Here is a 20,813-nt window from a genome sequence, read left to right as displayed (position 1 = left end):
AAGTGAAATAAGGGAATAAAAATGTGCACTTTCTGTTGTTTTCAGTCAAAATCTATCTTGTCCTGACAGAAATGTTTCATTTTCATGTTCTGAATGATTACAGATGGAACGGAATTCAAATCCCAGACGGTCAATCTGCAATGCTTCCAACTGTTTCCCACCTTTTCTGTCATCCTGGTCAACAGAATCATATTATGCACAATAATGTCTCTGTGTTGCTGTTCAAACTATATTGATCTGTCCGATCTTTAAAAAAAAAAAGCCTGAACGAATAAACCGTGTTTGTGCCCACCAATAGCTGCATGGACACATCTTCAAAGTCGTGGCTGCCGCATCAGAGTCAGTTTGGGTTGGTTGGTCAAGCGGAGGTTTGCTGCGGCGGACCTGGAGTTTTAACCCCAAGTGAGTCGGTTGTAGCCCGTCGCCGGTCTGTTGTGCTTCTGCAGCACCTCCCCCAGTCTGTCTCGATGTCGTCGGGTTTTTCCTCTGTTGTGTGTGTTTTTTATATGTTCTACCCGAGATCCAATCGACGCCGCCGTCGCCAATGGCACCTGAAAGTTCAGCCTCAGCTGCACTCTCCTCTTTCTGGTGTATTTCTAGACCTCAGCACGACGCAGCTTTTGCAAAAGCTCATCGGCATACAGTATATTTATATATATATATATAATGTATAATTTTTTGGCCTTTCAATCCTCCAGCAGAGCTCCTCTTTGTCAAATCCCTGAAGTTTTATTTTGACATCCTCTTGGGTTCAACAGCAATATTTGCCTTTTACTCCTGACTTTGATTCACTACGAGTCTTCCTCTTCTTCTTCGCTCTCTTTACTTCTTTCCCAGATAAAAGCAGCCATTTGTGCTTCCTCTGGGGGGGTGGGTGGTTTGGGTAGAGGATGGGAAGTCATTTTCTGTTAGTCGGCGCAGCGTGTTTAAAGCCGTTGTTTCGCTTCACGCAGGCAGACCCACGGAGTCGTGTTTTGAAGTGTTGGGATGAAAGAAACAAGAAGGTTCTTGGGGGGGTGGGGGGGTTGTTAGTCGAAATTTGCTGGGGTTTTTTTTTTTTTTTTTTAAGAAAAAACAAACCCCATTATAGTTGGTGAATGGTGAGTCAATTTGCTGCTTATTCTAGGTCTGGATGTTCATAAGCAAAGGCACACAATGATCCTTCTGAACGCATTAGTAAAAATGAAGGTAGTTTGATGGAGAGCGAAGCTGGCTGCGAACATGTTCCTATGGTAACTAGGCCACACTCCCCTTGGCTAGCTTTGGCATGGGCAGAGGGATGATCAGGAGAGAGACCGGAGTGTTGGAAATCACATGTGATGGAGGGCAACTTCACTTTTTATTTATTTATTTTTAACGTTATTTTGATTTCAGACGTCGATCTCACATCTTCCTTTCGCTTGAGATCTTTTCCGCGTGAAGGAAACAACCCCGAGTCCCCCGGCCTCCCCAGAAACGCTGGTTTTTTACCAGAGCAGGAATGTTGTGAAGTCAATCTCTCCGGCGCTCCAGAAATACCCGTCAGTTATCAAGCCGATTTTTTTTTTTTTTCCCCGTGGCTACCTCACGCCCCCACAATGCCCCTTTGCTTCCTCCAGCCCCCTCCTCCCACCTCTGCTTTTCAAATCCTTCAACGCTCTAAAGGTCCTCTGTGCGTTTTCACATTTTACTTGATTACAGTGCTGTTGCTAAACATAGCATGGACAGAGAAAGGCTTGGAACACACAGGTCTCACTCGTCCCCCGCCCCTTTTTTATTTATTTTTTGGGGTGACTTTTCTTTTTTGCAAAAACCCAACAACCCACGTTCTTCATTTTAGCGCCGTTATCTTTTCAGAGTTTTTATTGGGCTTTTAACGTTCAAAGTCCATTAAACCAATGCTCTCACTTTGTTTTTTTTGTTTTTTTAAATTAACTTTATTTAACTGTACTTTTTGGCACAAACAGTTAAAGATGTGAAAATGTGTGGAAACTCTTCCAGTAAAGACATCGTTCATCTCTGTCTCTTATCCGATCGAAGTGAGAATATAGGAATCGCTTCCAAAGTGGGAATTCAAAAATTTTCTACACGCAGCCAAGTGCTGTTAAGTGGTGCCTTTTTTTATTTATTTATTTTTAATCTTATTGGGAGATTTTTCTTATTTCCATGGTAACAGTTTGCTTCAATATTATTTCACAATCTCTTGTGCACATCTCCCAAACACTGGAGAGATGCTGTTTAATAAGTTGAAAAGTTATTTGATTTATTGTCTTTATTTGGAAAATTTGACAGTTTGCAGAGATATGCAATTAAAAAGGATCACCATGAACTGGCAACTAATTGCTGCTTTTCACCATCTTCTCATAAACTGCTATTTACTGGTCGGATTTTTAACTCTTTAAATCAGGAATTAGAGGACAGATTGATGGTTTAACATCACCAGGTCTGAATTAGGAGGTAGTTTATCTTTATATAGACTAAACTTTATAGACATATTTGAAAAAATATAAAATTCCCAGCTGTAACAGCCACGTTCATGACATGAATGATACTTACTCGTCAGAATGCAGCAATTATGGAAACATCCATTTGACTTGAATGTGACATCTGCCCCAGCAGGCCTGTTTGTGAGTCACCAGAGGCTCCAGACCAGACATAATGAGATCCTGGTAGTGTGTGTGTGTGTGTGTGTGTGTGTGTTACCAGAACCCAGCGAAGCCGAACCCCACCATCACCGGTGCAGCTGATGAGCGATGCGTTTATGTTCCAGCGTAGCTCAGGGATGTGGATCGGCGAGAGAAAAGCATCTGTGACGGAATGAATTTTGCTTTTAAAAATAGTTTTAGGCGTTGATTTTACTACATGACAAAAGTGTGATTTTATTATGAATCATTTTATACTTTATACCTGACATCTCCAGTCCACGCCGTCCCGGCAGCGTTCTTTTTATGGCCTTGCTGACGCAGCGCTGTCCTCCACATGACTCAGGCATCACTCCAGAGGATGCAGGCAAACTTTAAAATAACCTTTTTGTTGTCGTTCACTGCGATCGGGGTTATCAGTGTTTTTTCTTTTTTTTTTTTTTTAAAAGCGGGGAAGGGGAATAGTAGAATTGGTTGCCTCCATCCCATCTGTTCGTCCATCCATCATGGTTCATTCCCAGAGCACCGGCGTTTAATATTCCCACAGTCCTGAAGGGGTCCCTGCACTTTTTTGCATTTTATATATTTTTTTTAATCGTGACCTGTGAAAGGAGGGTTTCTGGGTCATAACTCTGCATATCCCCCCCCCCCCATTATACTTTAAACAATAAATCTATCATTCTAATTAATTATCATAATAGATTTAGCACATGTAGATTGTCGTAAGTTATTCTGGTATTTCTCTCAAACCATCGTGCCAGGTAGGATGCTGCCAGCGTTTGTCGCTACGCGTCGCTTCTAATAAAGTTTTGTCCCATGGTGTAAGGTAACGTGATGCCAGCGTTATCTCCGACGCGCACCACTGAGTGGGCAGAGGATGTGAGCGACGGCTGAAGACGATCCAGCAGATCAGTCGTGTTGTTTCGGTTGGGATTGTTCATCGGGGGTGGAATTAAAAGTTGGGATTATAATTAAGATCATCTTTTACTAATTTAATAGCTGCAGGGAGAGTTCAGGGTTATTAAAAATGCTGTAGATATAATTTGATGGATATTTTTATTGTATAAGGCTTTTTTTTTTGTTTTAATTTTCTTTATCAAGATCTCTTGTGGAGAAAAAATGTTATAATTTAAGTCGAATTTTCCAAAAGTTTACGTATAATTACAGATGTATGTGAAGTACTGAGTGTTTTTCTCCAACACCCACTCCTCGTCTTCCTCTCTCCATCTTCCTCTCCCTCTATCAGTTAGATAGAGGCTGTTGCCGCCCACACGTTCCGCCTCGACAGCAATTTACATTCAGAATAGCCCGCGTGAGCACATCTGTGTGCCTTTAATCTGTCGCATGTAACCGGGGATGCGGGGGGGGGGGGACGTTGACCTTTGACACCTGCGTCGGGTCGTCCCGTCAATCTGCTGCCCCTTTCAGAAGATGTCAGAAACCCCCCCCCCCCCCCCGGCTCCAGGTACGAGATACAAAAGAAGTGTTTTGTTCGCTCCTTTTGTGCAAAAACACCAGAAACGCTCCGCTTTGCTTTTATACAACTGGCTGGTTTTCATCATCTTTAGCCTGCTGGTGTGTGCCAATATTGTCTACAGTTCAAGCAGGAGCCCTTGGAGTTGTTTCCATGGATACCAAACAATTCATATGATTCAGAATAGAACCTGGAGAGTAGCCTATTTACAGGCTTCGGGAGCGAGGAAATTATAAGATGCCAGAGTCTTGATTCTCGGTTAGAAAATGAAAAACGGCTCATCTGGATGATGACTGGGTCATTTTTAATTTAATTTTAATTTTTTTTTTAGCTGATTGTGGGTGGAACTGTTCTAAAGGATGTCATCCTGGGACGCCAACCGCAGGGCGTTTAGTAAAATCCACTGGCGTTTGTCACATCCATACAGGAAATTATATGAATGCGTTGAACTGGATTTCTATTCTGATTGGTCGATCCGTCCTCTGATGGGAGGAAACAGCCGGGATCGATATTCAAAGAGGGGGAATATATTTATAAAACTCTTTGTCACGCGTCGGGTATTCTGGGGTTTTCCTGTTCGTCGGCCTCGTCTCTCCCAGCCGGCGCACACAGAAGGATCACCAGTGATTCCCTACAGGCTGCCTGTCTGAGCTTTTACAGATCCGGCTCCGAGTTCCAGAGTTTAAGACAAAGTCAGGAGGGTTCAGGATGAATCACTGCGTCCTCCCACTACGAGGCCTGGATTTATCCTCCCATCAGGATCCGGGTTTTTATAAAAACCTTATTCTAGTGGAACGGCGGTGGACAAGACGTGTCTTCCTGGCGTTCGCAGCGTTGATCTGGAGACTGTAGCTGTGTGTCGACCATTGTGATTGTTGGTGGTTATTCTGTTTGTCCTGCTTTTTGAATGCCGTCGATTTTTTTTTTTTTTTTTTAAATGTGGCTGAAGATACAGATTTAATGTGAATGAAAAATGATGATGTCATAACTGGTAAAACTGGATTAAATGACATAAACTTGTCCTGAAACTTGACCTCATGGAGCTGAAAATTACAACGAAGTGATCATTTCACAATTAAAATCAGTTAAAATAATTAGAAATAATCAGAAATATTTGGTGTAAATATACAATTTACAAAAAATATGAGTTGTTATACAGTATAATGGGTCAGCATTATAATTGGTTATTACATCATCAAATCAATGTTAGTCCATAGTCAATTGATAAAAATTGATCAAATCCTTTATTCTCTATTTGCTGCAATTTTTTGGGCAGATTTAAAGAAGTTTGAGCAAATATTACGACGTCAGTAGCGTCTGAACGCTGTGTGTAATTGCTGCTTCCTCTGGAGGAGCGCAAAGGCGGGTGAATTGTCACCAGTCCTGTAAAATTTGATGGAAATTTACCGAGCAAATGATTCAACGGCGACACGGCGAGTTTAATTGGCCGTGAATTAAAATCCAATCGGTGTGAACAGCTTGCATCCTTCATTGTTAAAAAGCAATCACAACAATTCAGCGTCACCTGAAGGTCAGCGTTTGTAAAGTGTTTATTTTGATGTTGTTGACTGGAAATAAAGAATTTTCAACGCGTCTCGTGTTTTTTTTTCTTTTTTTCTTGTCGTAGACCAATCTCGCCGGGCAAGTTTTGCCTCCGTCAGGCAGTCGAGCATGGAGACCCCTCCCAACGCCACCCCCCAGCCCTTCAGACAGCCGGTGAGTACGGTTCAAATCAGCATGGAAGCTCTCTGTTCCCATGGAAACAGATGCCACGGTTGAAGGAGAGTTGACAGTTTCATGCATTTCGAGTTCTGTGTTCGATATTTTTCTTGCGTTTTATTCGAAACTTTTTTTTTTAATTTTCTCACATTTTCCATCCAGAGTTTCCTCAATCGGAGGCTGAAGGGCTCCATCAAGAGGGCCAAAAGTCAACCCAAACTGGACCGGACCAGCAGCTTCAGACAAATGATTCTTCCTCGGTTTCGGAGCGCTGACCAAGAAAGGTGAGTGACCTCCGCTATCCCTGCTACCCAGAATGCATCGGTAATCAATCCTGAATTTAAAAGATTTAAATGTTTTTTGCACCAAATTGATCGATTTAACGTCCCATTCCTCAGCAGACTGAACTTCCTGAACCCTTGAGGCCATTTTTTTGCGCGGTTAAATGCTAAAAAGTTTTGTTTTTTACGGTTTATTTATTTATCTTGAACTTTATTCAAAAAGCCTTCGACCTGGCATTGAATTTTATCGCAGAAAAGAAAATAGGAATTACTTAAAAGCGTTGTTGTTAGGGTTTTTTTTTTTGTGTTTTTTTTTTTTTTTTTTGGATGCTGTCCAGCCACTTGTATTTCCTTTCCTATCAAACATGTAGTTTTTTTCGATCCTGACCAAATAAAAGTGAAAAATAACGGTGTATTCTGCGTTCCTCTGGATCTTGCTTTCGGGCTGTGGGAGGAAGCTGGCGCACCCAGCAAGAAAAAAAACCCACACGGACCCGAAAAGAACAGGCAAACACATGAAGTGTAACTCAAATCAAGTTATTAATACCCTCAACAATCGACAGCTGAAGGAGTTCAACCGCTTTTTTGTTTCTCCTGCTGAAGGCGACGTTTCTTCTTGATGCAGCTGAAAGATTTCAAACCTCCAGCATCAAGGTTTCGCTTGTTATTCCATCACAACCCCGACTGATGAAGACTGTGATTATAACGCGTAGCGTAGAACGCGTAGTTGCACAACGCCGTGTGGAAGCAGAATGTTGGGACCGGCGTCCCGCGGTGAGAAAGTAGGCGGTACGACGGCGCTGATGATGATGAGGATGATGATGGTTTGGTTAAGGTGTGAAGACCTTTTGTTGTTGTTGTTGTTGTTCTGGAGAACAAGAGAGAAGCAGAAAGAGTTGTGTGACATAAAAATGAGGTTTTTTTTGGACCCTCAAAAATGTACACTTCACCCCCAAAGCACTCAATGCCTGCAACCCCCTCCCCACCCCAATAGACCCCCACACGACCTGTCCCGACCTCTCCAGCTACATGTATAGGAATACGCTGCGTATGGATTCCGTAGACTGCTATCCCCCAGGAAGAAGCCGACTTGCATCGCCATCAAAATTTTATGCAGCCCTCACACAATTCTGTCACGACACCCCATGTGGGAAATGTTAAAGATGCAGAGGAGGAGATGCAGGAAGCAGAAGTGTAATGCTGAAGCGACACCCCCACCCCCCCTTTACCGTCACAAGATATAAATTAATATATATAAGACATTTTGAGGCCAGGTGTGGCTGTCCAAAGCTTGAGATGTGAAACGTCATTTTAGAAAAGGGATGTAATGGTCCTCAGTGAGGCAGGAAAAAAACACGCGGGTCTTAAAATAAAATTAACCCGGGGATCCTGTGAGGTGGAGGTGGCGACGACGGCGGGTAAAAAGGGATTTTCTGCTCCTTCGGAAGCTGTTCGGCGCTTAAGTCACTCGGTAATGTCAGGTTGACTTTGCTCTAAAGCCGAATCGCTCTCCAGCTTTCCGACGCAGCTGCTCTCCCTCTGCTGCCAAGTGGGTTTACCAAGAGCCTCCCTCAGTGCATGCGGCCTGGCGACGGCGGCCGACAACTCTTCAAAACCAGACCTCCAACCTGCATTTATTTCTGATCGGAAATTTTCTATCTTACAGCGAGGTGACCGATGCTTCGTGGTGAGCAGAATTTGTGCAGACGAGCGACGCTAAACTAGAATTTAATTTGCAGACAAAAAAAAAAAAAAAAAAAGCTGAGACAAACATGCAGAATGAGTCACATGTGCGGAATCAACACACCAAACTGCAAACGCCAGAACTGGAAATCTGGTCGTCTTATCTCTTCCACAAAACTCATTATGAAAGGATCAGGATGCAGAAATCACACCAAAAAAAACAGGCGCCAGCGGCTAATGTTTGAAAGTGTGCGTGAGTTGTTTGTTTTAAATGGCGACATGATCGATATATGGAGACCGACGGCTGTCTGAATCCCTCCGTCTTCTCTCTCCAGGACACGATTGATGCAGAGCTTCAAGGAATCCCACTCCCATGAATCCCTGCTTTCTCCTAGCAGCGCCGCCGAGGCTTTGGATCTGGTTTTAGACGAAGAGGCGATAATAAAACCTGTCCACTCCAGTATTTTAGGACAAGAATACTGCTTCGAGGTGGGTTGTTCTGCGTGACCTTTTGCCTACCCGCTAATGGACTTGTTTAAAACCCATCAAGCCATTTAATTGAATTTGTTGGACAAATAGAAGAGATAAAGCTCCTGGTGACAGTTTTTAACATCTTGGATATAAATAAATTGTCATTCCAGGATAATAAACGTTTAAACTTGCCATTTTTATAGAGGCATATGTTTTTTTGTTTTTTTTTAAACTAAGATATTTAAAAATGTCGCATCATAATGAAATAATTTCACCGTAATAAAAAATGCGCTGAAACTTTGTCTTTGCCTGAAGGTGACCACCAGTTCGGGGACGAAATGTTTCGCCTGTCGATCGGCCTCAGAGAGGGACAAGTGGATCGAAAACCTGCAACGAGCCGTCAAACCGAACAAAGTAAATACCATGGCTTTACTTAAAATAACAAAAAAAACCAAAAAAAAACATCCGACGTTTCTCGTTTTCGTCGTACGACTGCAACATGACCCACAGATGTAATTAAAGGGCTGCTATAATGCAGTAACAGGACGTCCCGTTTCAATTCCAGGACAACAGCAGGCGGGTGGACAACGTGCTGAAGATGTGGATCATCGAGGCCCGAGACCTCCCCGCTAAGAAGCGTTACTACTGCGAGCTGTGTCTGGACGACATGCTGTACGCCCGCACCACCAGCAAACCCCGCACCGACACCGTCTTCTGGGGCGAGCATTTCGAATTCAACAACCTGCCTACCATTCGTAGCCTTCGTCTGCACCTCTACAAGGAGACGGACAAGAAAAGACGCAAGGTGACCAGCCGGTTCCGTTTCGATTTGAGGGAAACGCGGCCTCCTGCGCCGAGAAGTGATGTTATATAGAAATACAATCTTGGTTTTGTGATCCAGGAGAAAAGCACGTATCTCGGCCTCGTCAGCATCCCCATCTCCAGCATCACGGGCCGGCAGTTTGTGGAGCAGTGGTACCCGGTGATTCAATCCAGCGTCTTGGCCAAAAGCGGCGGCGTCGGGAGCACCAAGGTGATCAACGCGTCGCTACGCGTCAAATCTCGCTACCAGACTATGAACATTCTACCCATGGAGCTGTACAAGGAGTTTGCGGAGTACATCACCAACAACTACCGAACACTGTGTGCAGTTCTAGAGCCTCTGCTGAGTGTCAAAAGCAAAGAGGAGGTGGCGTTCGCTCTGGTGCACATCCTCCAAAGCACGGGGAAGACAAAGGTAAAGGGAGGCGTGCGGATGTAATCTGATTACAAAATGGGGTTTTTTTTTGGGTTTTTTTCCCGTACCCCGTTGACCCTGAGAGCGATTTTTTTGTTCTCGCCGCAGGAGTTCCTGTCCGACATGGCGATGTGTGAGGTGGATCGATTCATGGACCGCGAGCACCTCATCTTTCGAGAGAACACGTTAGCGACGAAGGCTGTGGAAGAGTACCTCAAGCTGATTGGTCACCGATACCTCAAGGACGCCATAGGTACTCCGCGTTTAAATAGTGTTCTATTTAAAGATAGGTGGAGAATATAGAATAAAGCTTTTGAGATATTTGTGCATCTCTATGTCACATCGTCCTCATCATCATCTGTGCATTGATTGATTATTGATCATTTTTTGGTATTTTTCAACCTACAGGTGACTTCATTCGAGCCTTGTACGAGTCAGAGGAGAACTGCGAGGTGGATCCGATGCGCGTCCCGCCGTCGGTTCTCGCCGACCATCAAGCTAACCTTCGGATGTGTTGCGAGCTGCTCCTCTGCAAGATTATCAACTCTCTCTGGTGAGACCCCCCCCCCCCAATAAAACAAAATGCATATGTTATGTCAAGTATTTAAAAGTCTCTTGGGGTTTATTATGAGGTGTAAAATCATTCCCACATTCCCTGAAGGCAACACGATTGGGTTTTTTCCACATTTGAAATTTGTCTTTCTTGTCTCTATTTGGAGCAAAAATATCGAATATTTCTTTTTGTAAACTCAAAAAACAAACAGAAGCGAGACGTGAAATGAATTCTTCAGACGTCTTTCCACATTTCTATAATCGCTGATCTCATAAGCGTCGTTTTCCGAGTGGAATCCTGTCGTTTTTCCTTCAGATTTCCTGAGGGGCTTCTGGATCTGATCCAGCTCTCAAACTTCATCTTCTCGTTTCAGCATATTTCCTCGGGAGCTGAAGGAGGTTTTCGCCTCGTGGAGAGCCAGATGCGCCGAACGCGGGAGAGAGGATCTCGCCGACGGCCTGATCAGCTCCTCCCTGTTCCTCAGCTTCATGTGCCCGGCCATCATGTCCCCCTCCCTGTTCAACCTGATGCAGGAGTACCCCGCCGAACGCACGTCCCGCACGCTCACGCTCATCGCCAAGGTGATGCAGAACCTGGCCAGCTTCAGCAAGTGAGTCGTCGTGCTAAATCCCCAGTGAAGGGGTCCCACAGGGTGAGGCATGTCCGTCCAGCTATATGCCTGTTTGCAACAGGGCGGGGTCTATCCATAATTCTCTTTCTATATGCACCTATAATTAAAATTTAGTACCTCTGTTGGCCATTTAATAATTAGATTTAATGCTTAGTATCTAATGACTAAAACAAATCAATTATTTTTAAGGTGAAATTCTCATTCATGTGCTTCTTGATGTCTTTTGCCCTGCAGATTTGGCCCGAAGGAGGAGTACATGTACTTCATGAACGAGTTCCTGGAGATGGAGTGGGGGTCCATGCAGCAGTTCCTCTATGAGATTTCCAACATGGACGCCGGAGGGAACGCGGGGGGGTTCGAGGGCTACATCGACCTCGGCAGAGAGCTGTCCATGCTGCACAGCTTATTGTGGGAAGTCATGGGACAGCTGAGCAAGGTCAGCAAGGACGGCGCTCCGAATGATGAAGAAGTGTTTGATAATTAGGTGCTAAACATGCTAACTGCGTAAATTGACTTAATTAAAATTTAGTATATTTGCTATAAAGTCAGTTATTGTCAAGCATAATGAAAGTTAAGAAATATTTTAGTAAATGATTTAATGGGAGGAAGTGCTGATCTGGTAGTATTTAAAAAAGTGCATGTTGTTAGCTTTAGTATAAAATAGTTAGATTTATTTATTTTGTGGAATAACAAACCCCTAAAAGCTGCTTTTCGCACTTTCTTCTCATTAAAACCCATTCAGTTCATTTATTATTAACTGTGTTTTCTACTTCTTTAAAGAGGTGATGACTCGTAACTGAATAAACATGAAGCCGAACTGAAAATAAAAGAATAATTTCTCTTAATTTAGTTCATTTACTTCACTTAAGTTCATTATCGGTGCAGATACACCTACAGCGCGTCCCTACGTGTGTTATTTGAGCAGGAAGTGCTTTGAATTTGCCGCTGATTTTGAAAAAAAAAAGCCGTTTCCGTGTTGCAGGACGCCATCCTGAAACTGGGGCCCCTGCCGAGGCTCCTGAACGACATCAGCGTGGCCCTGAGGAACCCCCAGCTGCACATGCCCACCAATCACCAGCCGGACCGACCGAAGGACCGCCTGTTCTCACGGCCGTCCTTCAACCGCCTCATGTCCTCTGACTTTCAGAGCCTCATGATGCATGACTTAAACAGGTATGTTCCCATGATGCACCTGTTTTCTTAGTGTTTCTATGCAATGAAGTAACATTTGCATGAGCTAAACATTTGAATTTCATCATCAAATTTCATTTAAATTTAAACTTCATTTAAATCCACACGACTCCGTACTCAGAATCAGACTCTCTTCGTTGTGTTCCTGCAGTTCCATCGACATCTCCCGCCTGCCGTCGCCGACGACGGGCGTCTCTGCTGTGGAATCTCTCTCATCCAATTTGAACATGAGGCGTCAAGCAGAGCGAGACCTCCGCTCATCGAGGGAGGTGTTCTACGTAACCCGCCCGCCACTGGCTCGCTCCAGCCCCGCCTACTGCACCAGCAGCTCGGACATCACCGAACCCGATCCCAAGGTAAAATAGCTGGTGTCTGATTGGCTGGTTTCTGTCTTGATGTTGTTTAATATCTTCTGCAACACGTGTGTCAAACTCAAGGCCCCGGGGGGCCAAATGTGGCCCTCCACATCATTTTATATGGCCCTTGAGAGCATAAAAGGTCAATGTCTAAAAATAAATAGATCTAAAGCGTGCTTTGACCAAAACTACATTTCCCATAATGCAGTCATTAAGCCCATTTTATCTTTGAATAAAGTTAATGTCCTAACTTGTGTTTGATGTCATTTTTCTTTATTCTCTTGGATAGTTTGATCCTTGATTGATGGAATTCTATGAGTTTAATAACCTGAAAAATTATGATTTATTATAACAGAGAAAAACATTTTTTTTCTGTGAAACTAATGTTTAAATTGAATAAGTAAAAAAATCAGTTATTTAACATTAACAGTAGTTATTTATTTTACATTACTTTGTGTTACATTTACTTACATTTATAAGTTACATCTGGCCCTTCGGGGACAGCTGTTATGCTGATGTGGCCCTCAGTGGAAAAGGGTTTGACCCCCCTGTCCTACAACGTTAAAAAAAAAAAACCTTAAATAACTCACAGACGACTAAAACATTAAAGTTCCTCTTCTTCAGGTCCACAGCGTGAACAAAAGCGTGTCCATGATGGACCTCCAGGACTCTCGTATGAACAGCATCTCCAACCTGAACTCGGTGGGGGACATGCTCACTTCCTCCCAGGCCTCCATCGCCGGGCTGGGCCACAGCTTCGGGAACCTCTGCGGCCCCCTTCGAATGGGGGGCCACATGCCAGCCGGCTCGTCGGGCTCCGGTTTGAGACTGAGCCAGATGGGCCACATCGGGGGGCCGACGGAATCCATCTCCCAGCAGCAGCAGCAGGCGGCGGCGGCCATGCACTTCCCCCTGTCGTTCCAGAACCCCTTATTCCACCTGGCGTCCCAGAACTCCCCGGGTCAATCCCAGCATCCTCCTCCTCTCCTCCTCGCCCCCGAGCCGGAGAACGGACACCACGACTACCAGCCGGCCTTTGGCAACAACGCCTTCTCCCGCAGCGAGGACCTGTCGGCGCTCCGGTCGCAGAGCAGCCTGGTGCAGCCCAGCATCGTCCACTCGCACAGTTACAGCGACGACTTCACCCGGCAGAACCAGAGCAGCGACTACGCCTGGCACCAGCTGTCTCTGCAGGTGCAGGTAGGACTGCCTGCCGCCCGTCTCCAGCAGAGAAATACCACAGGAACCGTCCAAACTGACGTCCAACATGTGAATTAACACTTATCTGAAACAATAAATCTAATGGACCGCCAACGGCGGAAACGTTTTAGAACGTAAAGGTAGAAAATCTGCTGGGCGGCAGTGGCTCAGCGGGTCGTCCAATGTTCTGAGATCAGCGGTTCGATTCCCACTCCCCCCCCCAAAAAAAAACCAAACAAAAAAACCCGGAGATGAGCTGACACTGCCGAGGCGCCCTTGAGCAACGCACCGCTCCCCCCCCTCACAAGCTGCTCACGAAGGAGCTGCCCGCCACTCTACCTCCGTCTGCATGCTTACAGGCCCCCTTGTGTTCGATGGTGTGTATTACAGGGGCCTGTACACACTGATATGCATGCGTGTGATTGGCTAACAAAAACTAGAGTGTGCATTCTTAATTTCCCTTCGGGGATTATAACGGTGTATAAAATAAAAATTTTAAAAAATAATAATTTTTTAAAAATAGTTAAGCGTACACCTTTTTTTTTTTTTTTTTAGAGAAATGCACCCTTTAAAAATCACATTAGGTGATTTTCTTCAGGTACAGCGAAGCTATTTTCGCTGCTATATAATATATAATATGTTAATTATTTTGTCGTTTTACCCGTTCGTTAAGGTTAGCGTCTTCATCTTTGTGCTTGTCGCCGCGGTGCAGCTGTGAATTGTGCTCCCTTTTGGACCGCCGCCGCCGCCGCCGCCTCGCTAGAAGGAAGACATGCCAACATGTCTCCATTAAATATCTGCTGTCTCATCCCCTCGTTAAAATTCCTTCCTCCTGCCTCCGTTTCTTGTCTCGCACATCTCGGTGGTGTAGCAGGCAGCACGTTCCAAATGGTCCGTAGATGTGTGTGCATGAGCGGTTGTTGGTCTTTCGTGTGGTTCAGCGATGCAGCGGCAGCATCTCTGCATCGACTCCCAGATTGAGCCTTTTTCCATCCAGCTGTGTTACTTTAAACGCTTTTATTATATTAAAATTCTCCACAGTGCATATTATTTATTTCTTTGTCACCCTATTCTGTCCTCTAAGGAGTCGCTCCAGCAGCAGCACCTGATGGGAGTCGTATCCCAGACCGCCACTGGGACAGGCACCCCCGCTTCTTTGGCCACACCTCCGACGACGGTCCACCCCGTTCGCCAAACGTCCATGGCCCCGCCGCAACACCTGAAGTCGCAGCGATCCATCAACAACCCGGCCACCGCCACACCTCCCAAGGTTCGCCCGCAAAGCCGGAACCTCCTCCTGGACTCCTCCGACGCCAGCTTCGGCGGCGGTCAGATGAAACAGCGGCAAACTCAACAGGCGGCGCCGCAACAACAACAACAACAACAACAGCAACAGCAGCAGCAGCAACAGACGCAACAACAGGACGCCCAGCTGTCGGTGACGGACAGTCCGGCCCCCGGGCTGCCGTACCAGACCAGCTCTGCCAAAGACAATCAGGGTCCATCGGCGGCGGGGGAAGGCTCGACGGACACGCCCACCAAAAACACCAAGAAGTCTCCGCAGTCGCAGCTGCAGCCGCCGCAGCAGCATCTGCTCAAACCGGGCAACAAACAGGTCAGAACGGGCCTCCGATTGGGAGGATGCCGGTTTAAAAAAACAAAAACACGACGATTGACCCCGCGTTGATGTCGTTCCAGGGTTCTCAGTCGACCTTGAACACCCCGGCGCTCAACGAACGGACGGTGGCCTGGGTGTCCAACATGCCTCACCTGTCGGCGGACATCGAGAGCCTGCGGCCGGACCGCGAGGGCCAGCTGAAGGAGTACTCCAAGAGCATGGACGAGTCACGACTAGACAGGGTCAGCGCTCTCCGGTGCATCCACCGTCATTCCACGAACGATCCTACTCACGACTCAAATGATTTATGGCGTTTATTTCAGGTGAAGGAGTACGAAGAAGAGATCCATTCCTTGAAGGAGCGTCTGAAGATGTCTCACCGTAAGCTGGAAGAGTACGAACAGAGACTCATGTCGCAGGAGCAGCAGACCAGCAAGATCCTGATGCAGTACCAGAACCGGCTGGAGGACAGCGAGCGGCGGCTGAAGCAGCAGCAGATGGAGAAGGATTCTCAAATCAAAGGCATCATCAACAGGTGACTGGCGTTCAGGCCGGACTACAGCTAGCACGAACGAGGCTAACGAAGCTCAAATCCCCCCCCCCCTTTTTTTTTTTTTTTTCCAAATTTTTTTGTTTAAAAGTGACCAGCGGTGCATTGAATGACCGAATGACACCACATTAAATATAAATATCTTTCCAGATGATAATTAGATTAGATTAGTTTAGCATGACTACTGGAAATGGAGGGAAACAGACTATCCAACAGGGGTGTGCGATATTGACAAAAAAAAAAAAAAAGATATATATATTTTATATGATTTTGTCAATAAGGATAATAAAGAACAATTTGCATCCTTTAAATTGTGTCACTCAGGAGTTAAAATTGATTTTATCGCAACTGTTCGATTTGGCTCTGTTTTTTTTTTTTTTTGTGGTGTAAATGTTGAATGTTGTCGGACTTATTTTTGCCATACGATTTGGAGAGTGTGTGGCGTTCTGTCGTGGACCAGCAGAACCCCCAAAGCATCTCAATATTCTTCTCTTTCTGAACGGCGGCCCCGGTTGGAAATGAGAAAATCACAAATCGATCGCATTGGTCGTGTAGCTGTTGTCAACGGCAACCGGTTTTGCAACAGAGTGGATGGCGAGCCTGGCAGCGTGGCTGTTTTTTTTTTTTTTTTTCCTTGTTGCTGTCTGTTCATTCATTTTCCCCTCTTAACGTTACGGAGCAGTGACCACGCCCACTCACCTGGCGTACACCGCGTGCAACCTCAATGTCCGACTCAGCAAAAACGAGGGCTCTATCCTTGTTTTTTTTGTTGTTTTTTTGCACAACATTTAAGATATCACCTTAGACGATACATATCGCACACCCCTACAGCAAAAAAAAAAAAAAAAAAGAGCTCACAAACTGTTTCTACAGTTTCATTATTCTATGAATTCAAATATGTAAATGTGGGATTTAGAGATGCTAATAGTTTCATGGTAAATCGCCTACATTTTAACTCTGCATTTTAATAAAACCCTGGAGGTTTTTCTCTTAGACAAACACCATTTTTAACTTCTACATTTAAAAAAAAAAAAAAAAAAAAGCACAAAACTGATTTAACGCCTGACTGAAGAGGCGAAGCTTGTGTGTAACCGAAGATTAAACGTCATTCAAAACATTTCTTCCCATCGCATTGATGTATATTTTTCCTATACCATTTGAGGTTTGACTGACATTTGTTTTTGTTTTTTAAATTTTTTTTTTATTACTTTAAAAGTGTGCTACACTTTTATTGAAAATTGACGCTCGTCTGCATCTCTGAACATAAAGAGACCCACCGGTCGACACACCAGTAGCCCCTCAAAAAACTCCTCAGGGTACATTTAAAGCAGGATTTAGACTGGATTCCTCGAAATTTGTCACATTTAACTATTGTACTGAAACACCCATTGGGCTCATAATTGCTATTGGTCTCAAATCCAGTTTAGTCTGGAATTGATTTTATTGAAGTAACTCGATATCAAGCACAGGAGAAGTGATTCATGCCAGGATTAAATTGCAGCTACTGATGGAAATGTGTAATGGAACAGCAGATGGGTGCACACAGAACAGCTGAATTTAAGTTGCCTGAATTAATATCTTACGGCCGCAACCGTCCTGCAGGAAATTTTGAAGAACGCCGGCTTTACATAAGTCTTATTTTTGTCAACCAGTATGTTTGTTTCTATTTCCCTGTTGTCAGACTCATGGCTGTGGAAGATGAGCTGAGAGGGGGTCCCATTCCTGATATTAAGCCTCGAATCCTCACAGACCAGGTTTGTGCCTGTGTCTACATCTTTTTTTTTTATCATCCCTATCTCGCTTAAACCAGTCATGTCCTCTAAAACACTTTTGCATCATTCTTACATCACATCCCCAAAGCATTGACGCCAAAAAAAAAAAAAAAAACGCAGCGCAGGTGAAAAAAGTTTTGCAGACCGTCATGCGCTTCATGTCACATCTTGGAATAACATTTCACCATTTAAGAAAATAGGGGGTTGATCTAGTTCCTCTGTGTGAAGGGAATAGCAAGGCGTCAACAGCGTAAATGAATAGAATTCCCCTTCAAAAAGAACCCCCCCCATTCTAGCGCAGAACGCATTCATTACTAAAGAATACCTTGACTGTGACTCACCAGCGATTTCTGCCAGACTAGAGTTGGGTGAATGCGCCGTGTGGGCTGGAATTGTGACGCAGGTGAAGAGGCTGTGCTGTGATGACTGAATAGCAAACATCACCTTCTCTCAGCTCTCAATATCAAGAGCAAATAGACAAAAAAATTGCCTGTTTGGAGACTCGGACCGTATTTAGAAGCGTTCCTCACACTGAGACGGATGTGAAATGGTAATTTTCTTTTACGCAGCGTCTTCAATAAAATAATAACGTTTGCACGGAGAAAAGGCTTCTTATCCCGTTTAGAGAACATTAGACGACTGAAGTTGACTGATGTGGTTTGTTTGCTGTCCTTTGGGCTCAAAACGGCAGTCATATGAAAACAATATATGATGTTATAATATTGGATGTTTCACTTAAAGGAAGTCTGACTGCTGTTCCTTCTGTTTTTGTTTTTTTAATAACGCTGTTTGAATCAGGTTTATTCTGGGTTTATTTGAGCGGGATTAACTTTTTTTTTATTATTTCAGGTGTTAATTCTAGTCTAAACCCCCCCCCCAAAAAAAAATAAAGGAACTGAAGAAAAATCTTTAAGAAACTTTCTTCAAGTCCAGTTTTGGATGACCATGACCAGGATAACGGAGATCCTACACAGTCAATAAAGGGAGTGTGAGGCGGTACTAGGGAAAGACTTGATATCAGGAATAGTCCCTCGTCATCATTATCATCATCATCATTGCCATCATCATTGTCGTCATCCTCATCATCCCTTGCCTGGGATTTTAAAAGGCAAGAAAAACCTCAAATTTCAAAAGAAAATAAACTTCGGTATTTCTAGTTAACATAGTATCGGGGTTTGATGTTTCAAAATTATATCCTGCTTAGTTTGATACTGTAATTTGCCTATATTTAATAAAATATTTTATCTTTTTAATGTCACACACATCGTACTATGACATGAAAACATGCATAAAATTGATTATTCTAATCTATGAATCAACATTCCAGGTAAGGCAGAGGAGTTTGGCGTCTACGGATAAACCCGTTGTGCTGTCCTGTCAATCAGAAGAAACATTTGCTCCTTCTTCTTGCAGTCCTGTCCTGTCGGTCGTGTCTTTGTACTGGAGGCAGACGCATTAAAGTAGCCGATTTAATTGTCTATTGATGACTGATAAGCCGGTTTATGGTGATCACAACCTCCTTGAGTCGACTAGAATCACTGATCTGAGGGCACACAGCCATGAATCTTACATGTGTCCGATGTTTTGCTCAAATCGGATTTGAAAAGATCAGATTTTTGTCACCTGGTGATGCTAACCTAGCTTTAACGGTTACGCCGATGATGCACTGCTTTATATTTCTTTGCTATCAGTCTACTAAATGGAGTCCGAAGCTGTGAGCTCACTGGTTTTTCTCTCTCTTCAGTCGATCAACCAGGTCTACGGTGGCCACCCAGGGTCCTGACTGTCAATACCGATGTGACCAGAGGTCATGATGGTCACACGGGTGTAAAGACGACCGATGCAGATCCTCCTACGAAAAAAACCCCCCAACAACCCGTGAAGAGAAGCTCTTCAGGACCACCAGAGGTTTCATCTCACAACTTTCTTAAGAAAACAACTTTGCACATTATTCCAATTTTGCCTGAACCAGAAACTTGACAATCAGTTTTAGCGTGAGGACCAATGCGTGCAGTGACTCTTCTGTGCATTTTGACTGAAATATAAGCCAACGCCACAACAATGGCAATAGCGAAACTAATAAGTTTCTTTATTTAATCGGGGAAAGAGGAGAAGAGATGAAGACGGATTTTGTGAGTTTCCCTGCTGCAAGCAGCGCGCCCTTCTCACTTAAGTGGCTCCAGACAAAATGTAGAAAAGACTTTTAATGAGCACAATATCCCCTGGTGGTGACGGCTGTCCAAAACAACAAGCGTGTTAAATCTGTTCCGCCATTTGCCAGCTATTATCTTCAAATCTGGGCTCCGAAAAAAAAAACCCCAAACCCAAAAACAAGACTTCTATCACTATTTGATTGCGATTAAATCATTTAGTAACGCTGTCGCTGCAAAACTGCTATCATTATGATTTATACATCGTTTATAGTGAAGCCATTCCATTGGATTAGACCGCCGAACAAACCCAACGATCAATCAATTGCTTTTAAACGCAAATCTCAATCTTTCTCGTTGGTTTCCTTTTACGGTGTAAAAAAAAAAAAAAAAAGAACCCCAAAACCCCCCACAACGACACTTTTGACTCTCAGTGGGAAGAACGTTCTCTCAAATAATACTTCACACACAAAAAAAGGGAGATTCCGATGTGTTTTGGTTTTTTTCACTTTGTAATAATAAAAATAATCACAATAAAGAATATGGCATTTCAAAAACTTCGTAATTAAGTCGCAAAGACTGATAGATTTGTGGCGTTCTATTGAGGTTTAGACGGAATTACTGCTCAGTCTGAGAGAAAAGTTTTCTGACCTGGAAGTTTAAATGATAATAATCCTGAAACAAACTGAGTTCAGGCGTAAAAATGCTGATGGTTAAAAAGTAGAATGCAGCTTTTTTGGTGCTTGCCCCCATGCCAGGTTCTAGGACCCCCCGTTCACACCTGATAGCAACCTAAAGATGCGTTATATAAGATCAGTAGACAAACATCCCACACGGAGGGACACGACACTGACTATATTTTTATTTTCTAAGCAACATTTTGCTGCTGTTACTGAGCGGCATCGACTTTATTCGAAAGCTACGCTATCAGACACTTCAGAAGGATGACGCTGATGGCCGTAGCTGCAGACGGGGGCATTTCTGACAGCAGGGCTTCAGATCATCTTTAGTTTCTCTGGACAGCAAAGCGAGCGAGCTTCAAACGTCATCAAACAACCCCGGAAAATATCTTTAAAACCAACGTTCTGCGCCATTTTTCATTATTTCTCTTATTTGCCTCGTCATGTTTTTGTTGTACAGCACTTTGTGACATTGGTTTTGAAAAGTGCTGTATTGGATTAAAAATTAATATATATGATTATAAACATTATGTGCAACTGGAAACAAAATCAGCAAAAGTAGTGATTTACTCATCCGTTGTGTTTAATGTTCCTGAAGCATAGATGTGCAACAGTTCTGCATGTGC

The 20,813-nt window shown here is 44.0% G+C and overlaps 1 protein-coding gene across 1 annotated transcript; it reads left to right on the top strand.

The window, feature by feature from the left end:
• The first annotated feature begins 302 nt into the window (after nucleotides 1-302).
• On the top strand, nucleotides 303-19,140 carry LOC137607415 (ras/Rap GTPase-activating protein SynGAP-like). Its single transcript, XM_068333162.1, has 19 exons — nucleotides 303-402; nucleotides 5,723-5,811; nucleotides 5,977-6,098; nucleotides 8,114-8,267; nucleotides 8,565-8,663; nucleotides 8,794-9,054; nucleotides 9,151-9,486; nucleotides 9,595-9,739; nucleotides 9,895-10,039; nucleotides 10,413-10,649; nucleotides 10,905-11,106; nucleotides 11,653-11,843; nucleotides 12,013-12,217; nucleotides 12,842-13,417; nucleotides 14,502-15,032; nucleotides 15,116-15,277; nucleotides 15,359-15,570; nucleotides 17,267-17,339; nucleotides 19,102-19,140. Exons 1-19 carry the CDS (start codon nucleotides 303-305, stop codon nucleotides 19,138-19,140), a joined length of 3,879 nt encoding a protein of 1,292 aa, XP_068189263.1.
• The last annotated feature ends 1,673 nt before the right edge of the window (nucleotides 19,141-20,813 follow it).

The sequence above is a fragment of the Antennarius striatus genome, chromosome 14 (genome assembly GCF_040054535.1).
Source record: "Antennarius striatus isolate MH-2024 chromosome 14, ASM4005453v1, whole genome shotgun sequence".
Taxonomy (NCBI): Eukaryota; Metazoa; Chordata; class Actinopteri; order Lophiiformes; family Antennariidae; genus Antennarius; species Antennarius striatus.
The sequence above is the reverse complement of the archived record's forward strand: the minus strand, read 5'-3'. Positions and strand labels throughout refer to the sequence as shown.

What these genes read in the sequence shown, in the direction of transcription:
- LOC137607415 (XM_068333162.1), top strand. Translation starts at nt 303, where the DNA reads ATGGACACATCTTCAAAGTCGTGGCTGCCGCATCAGAGTCAGTTTGGG. An exon ending in GAGCCGTCAAACCGAACAAA is followed by an intron (nt 8,664 to 8,793) that starts GTAAATACCATG and finishes ATGCAGTAACAG; the next exon opens with GACGTCCCGTTTCAATTCCA. An exon ending in AAAGCACGGGGAAGACAAAG is followed by an intron (nt 9,487 to 9,594) that starts GTAAAGGGAGGC and finishes TTCTCGCCGCAG; the next exon opens with GAGTTCCTGTCCGACATGGC.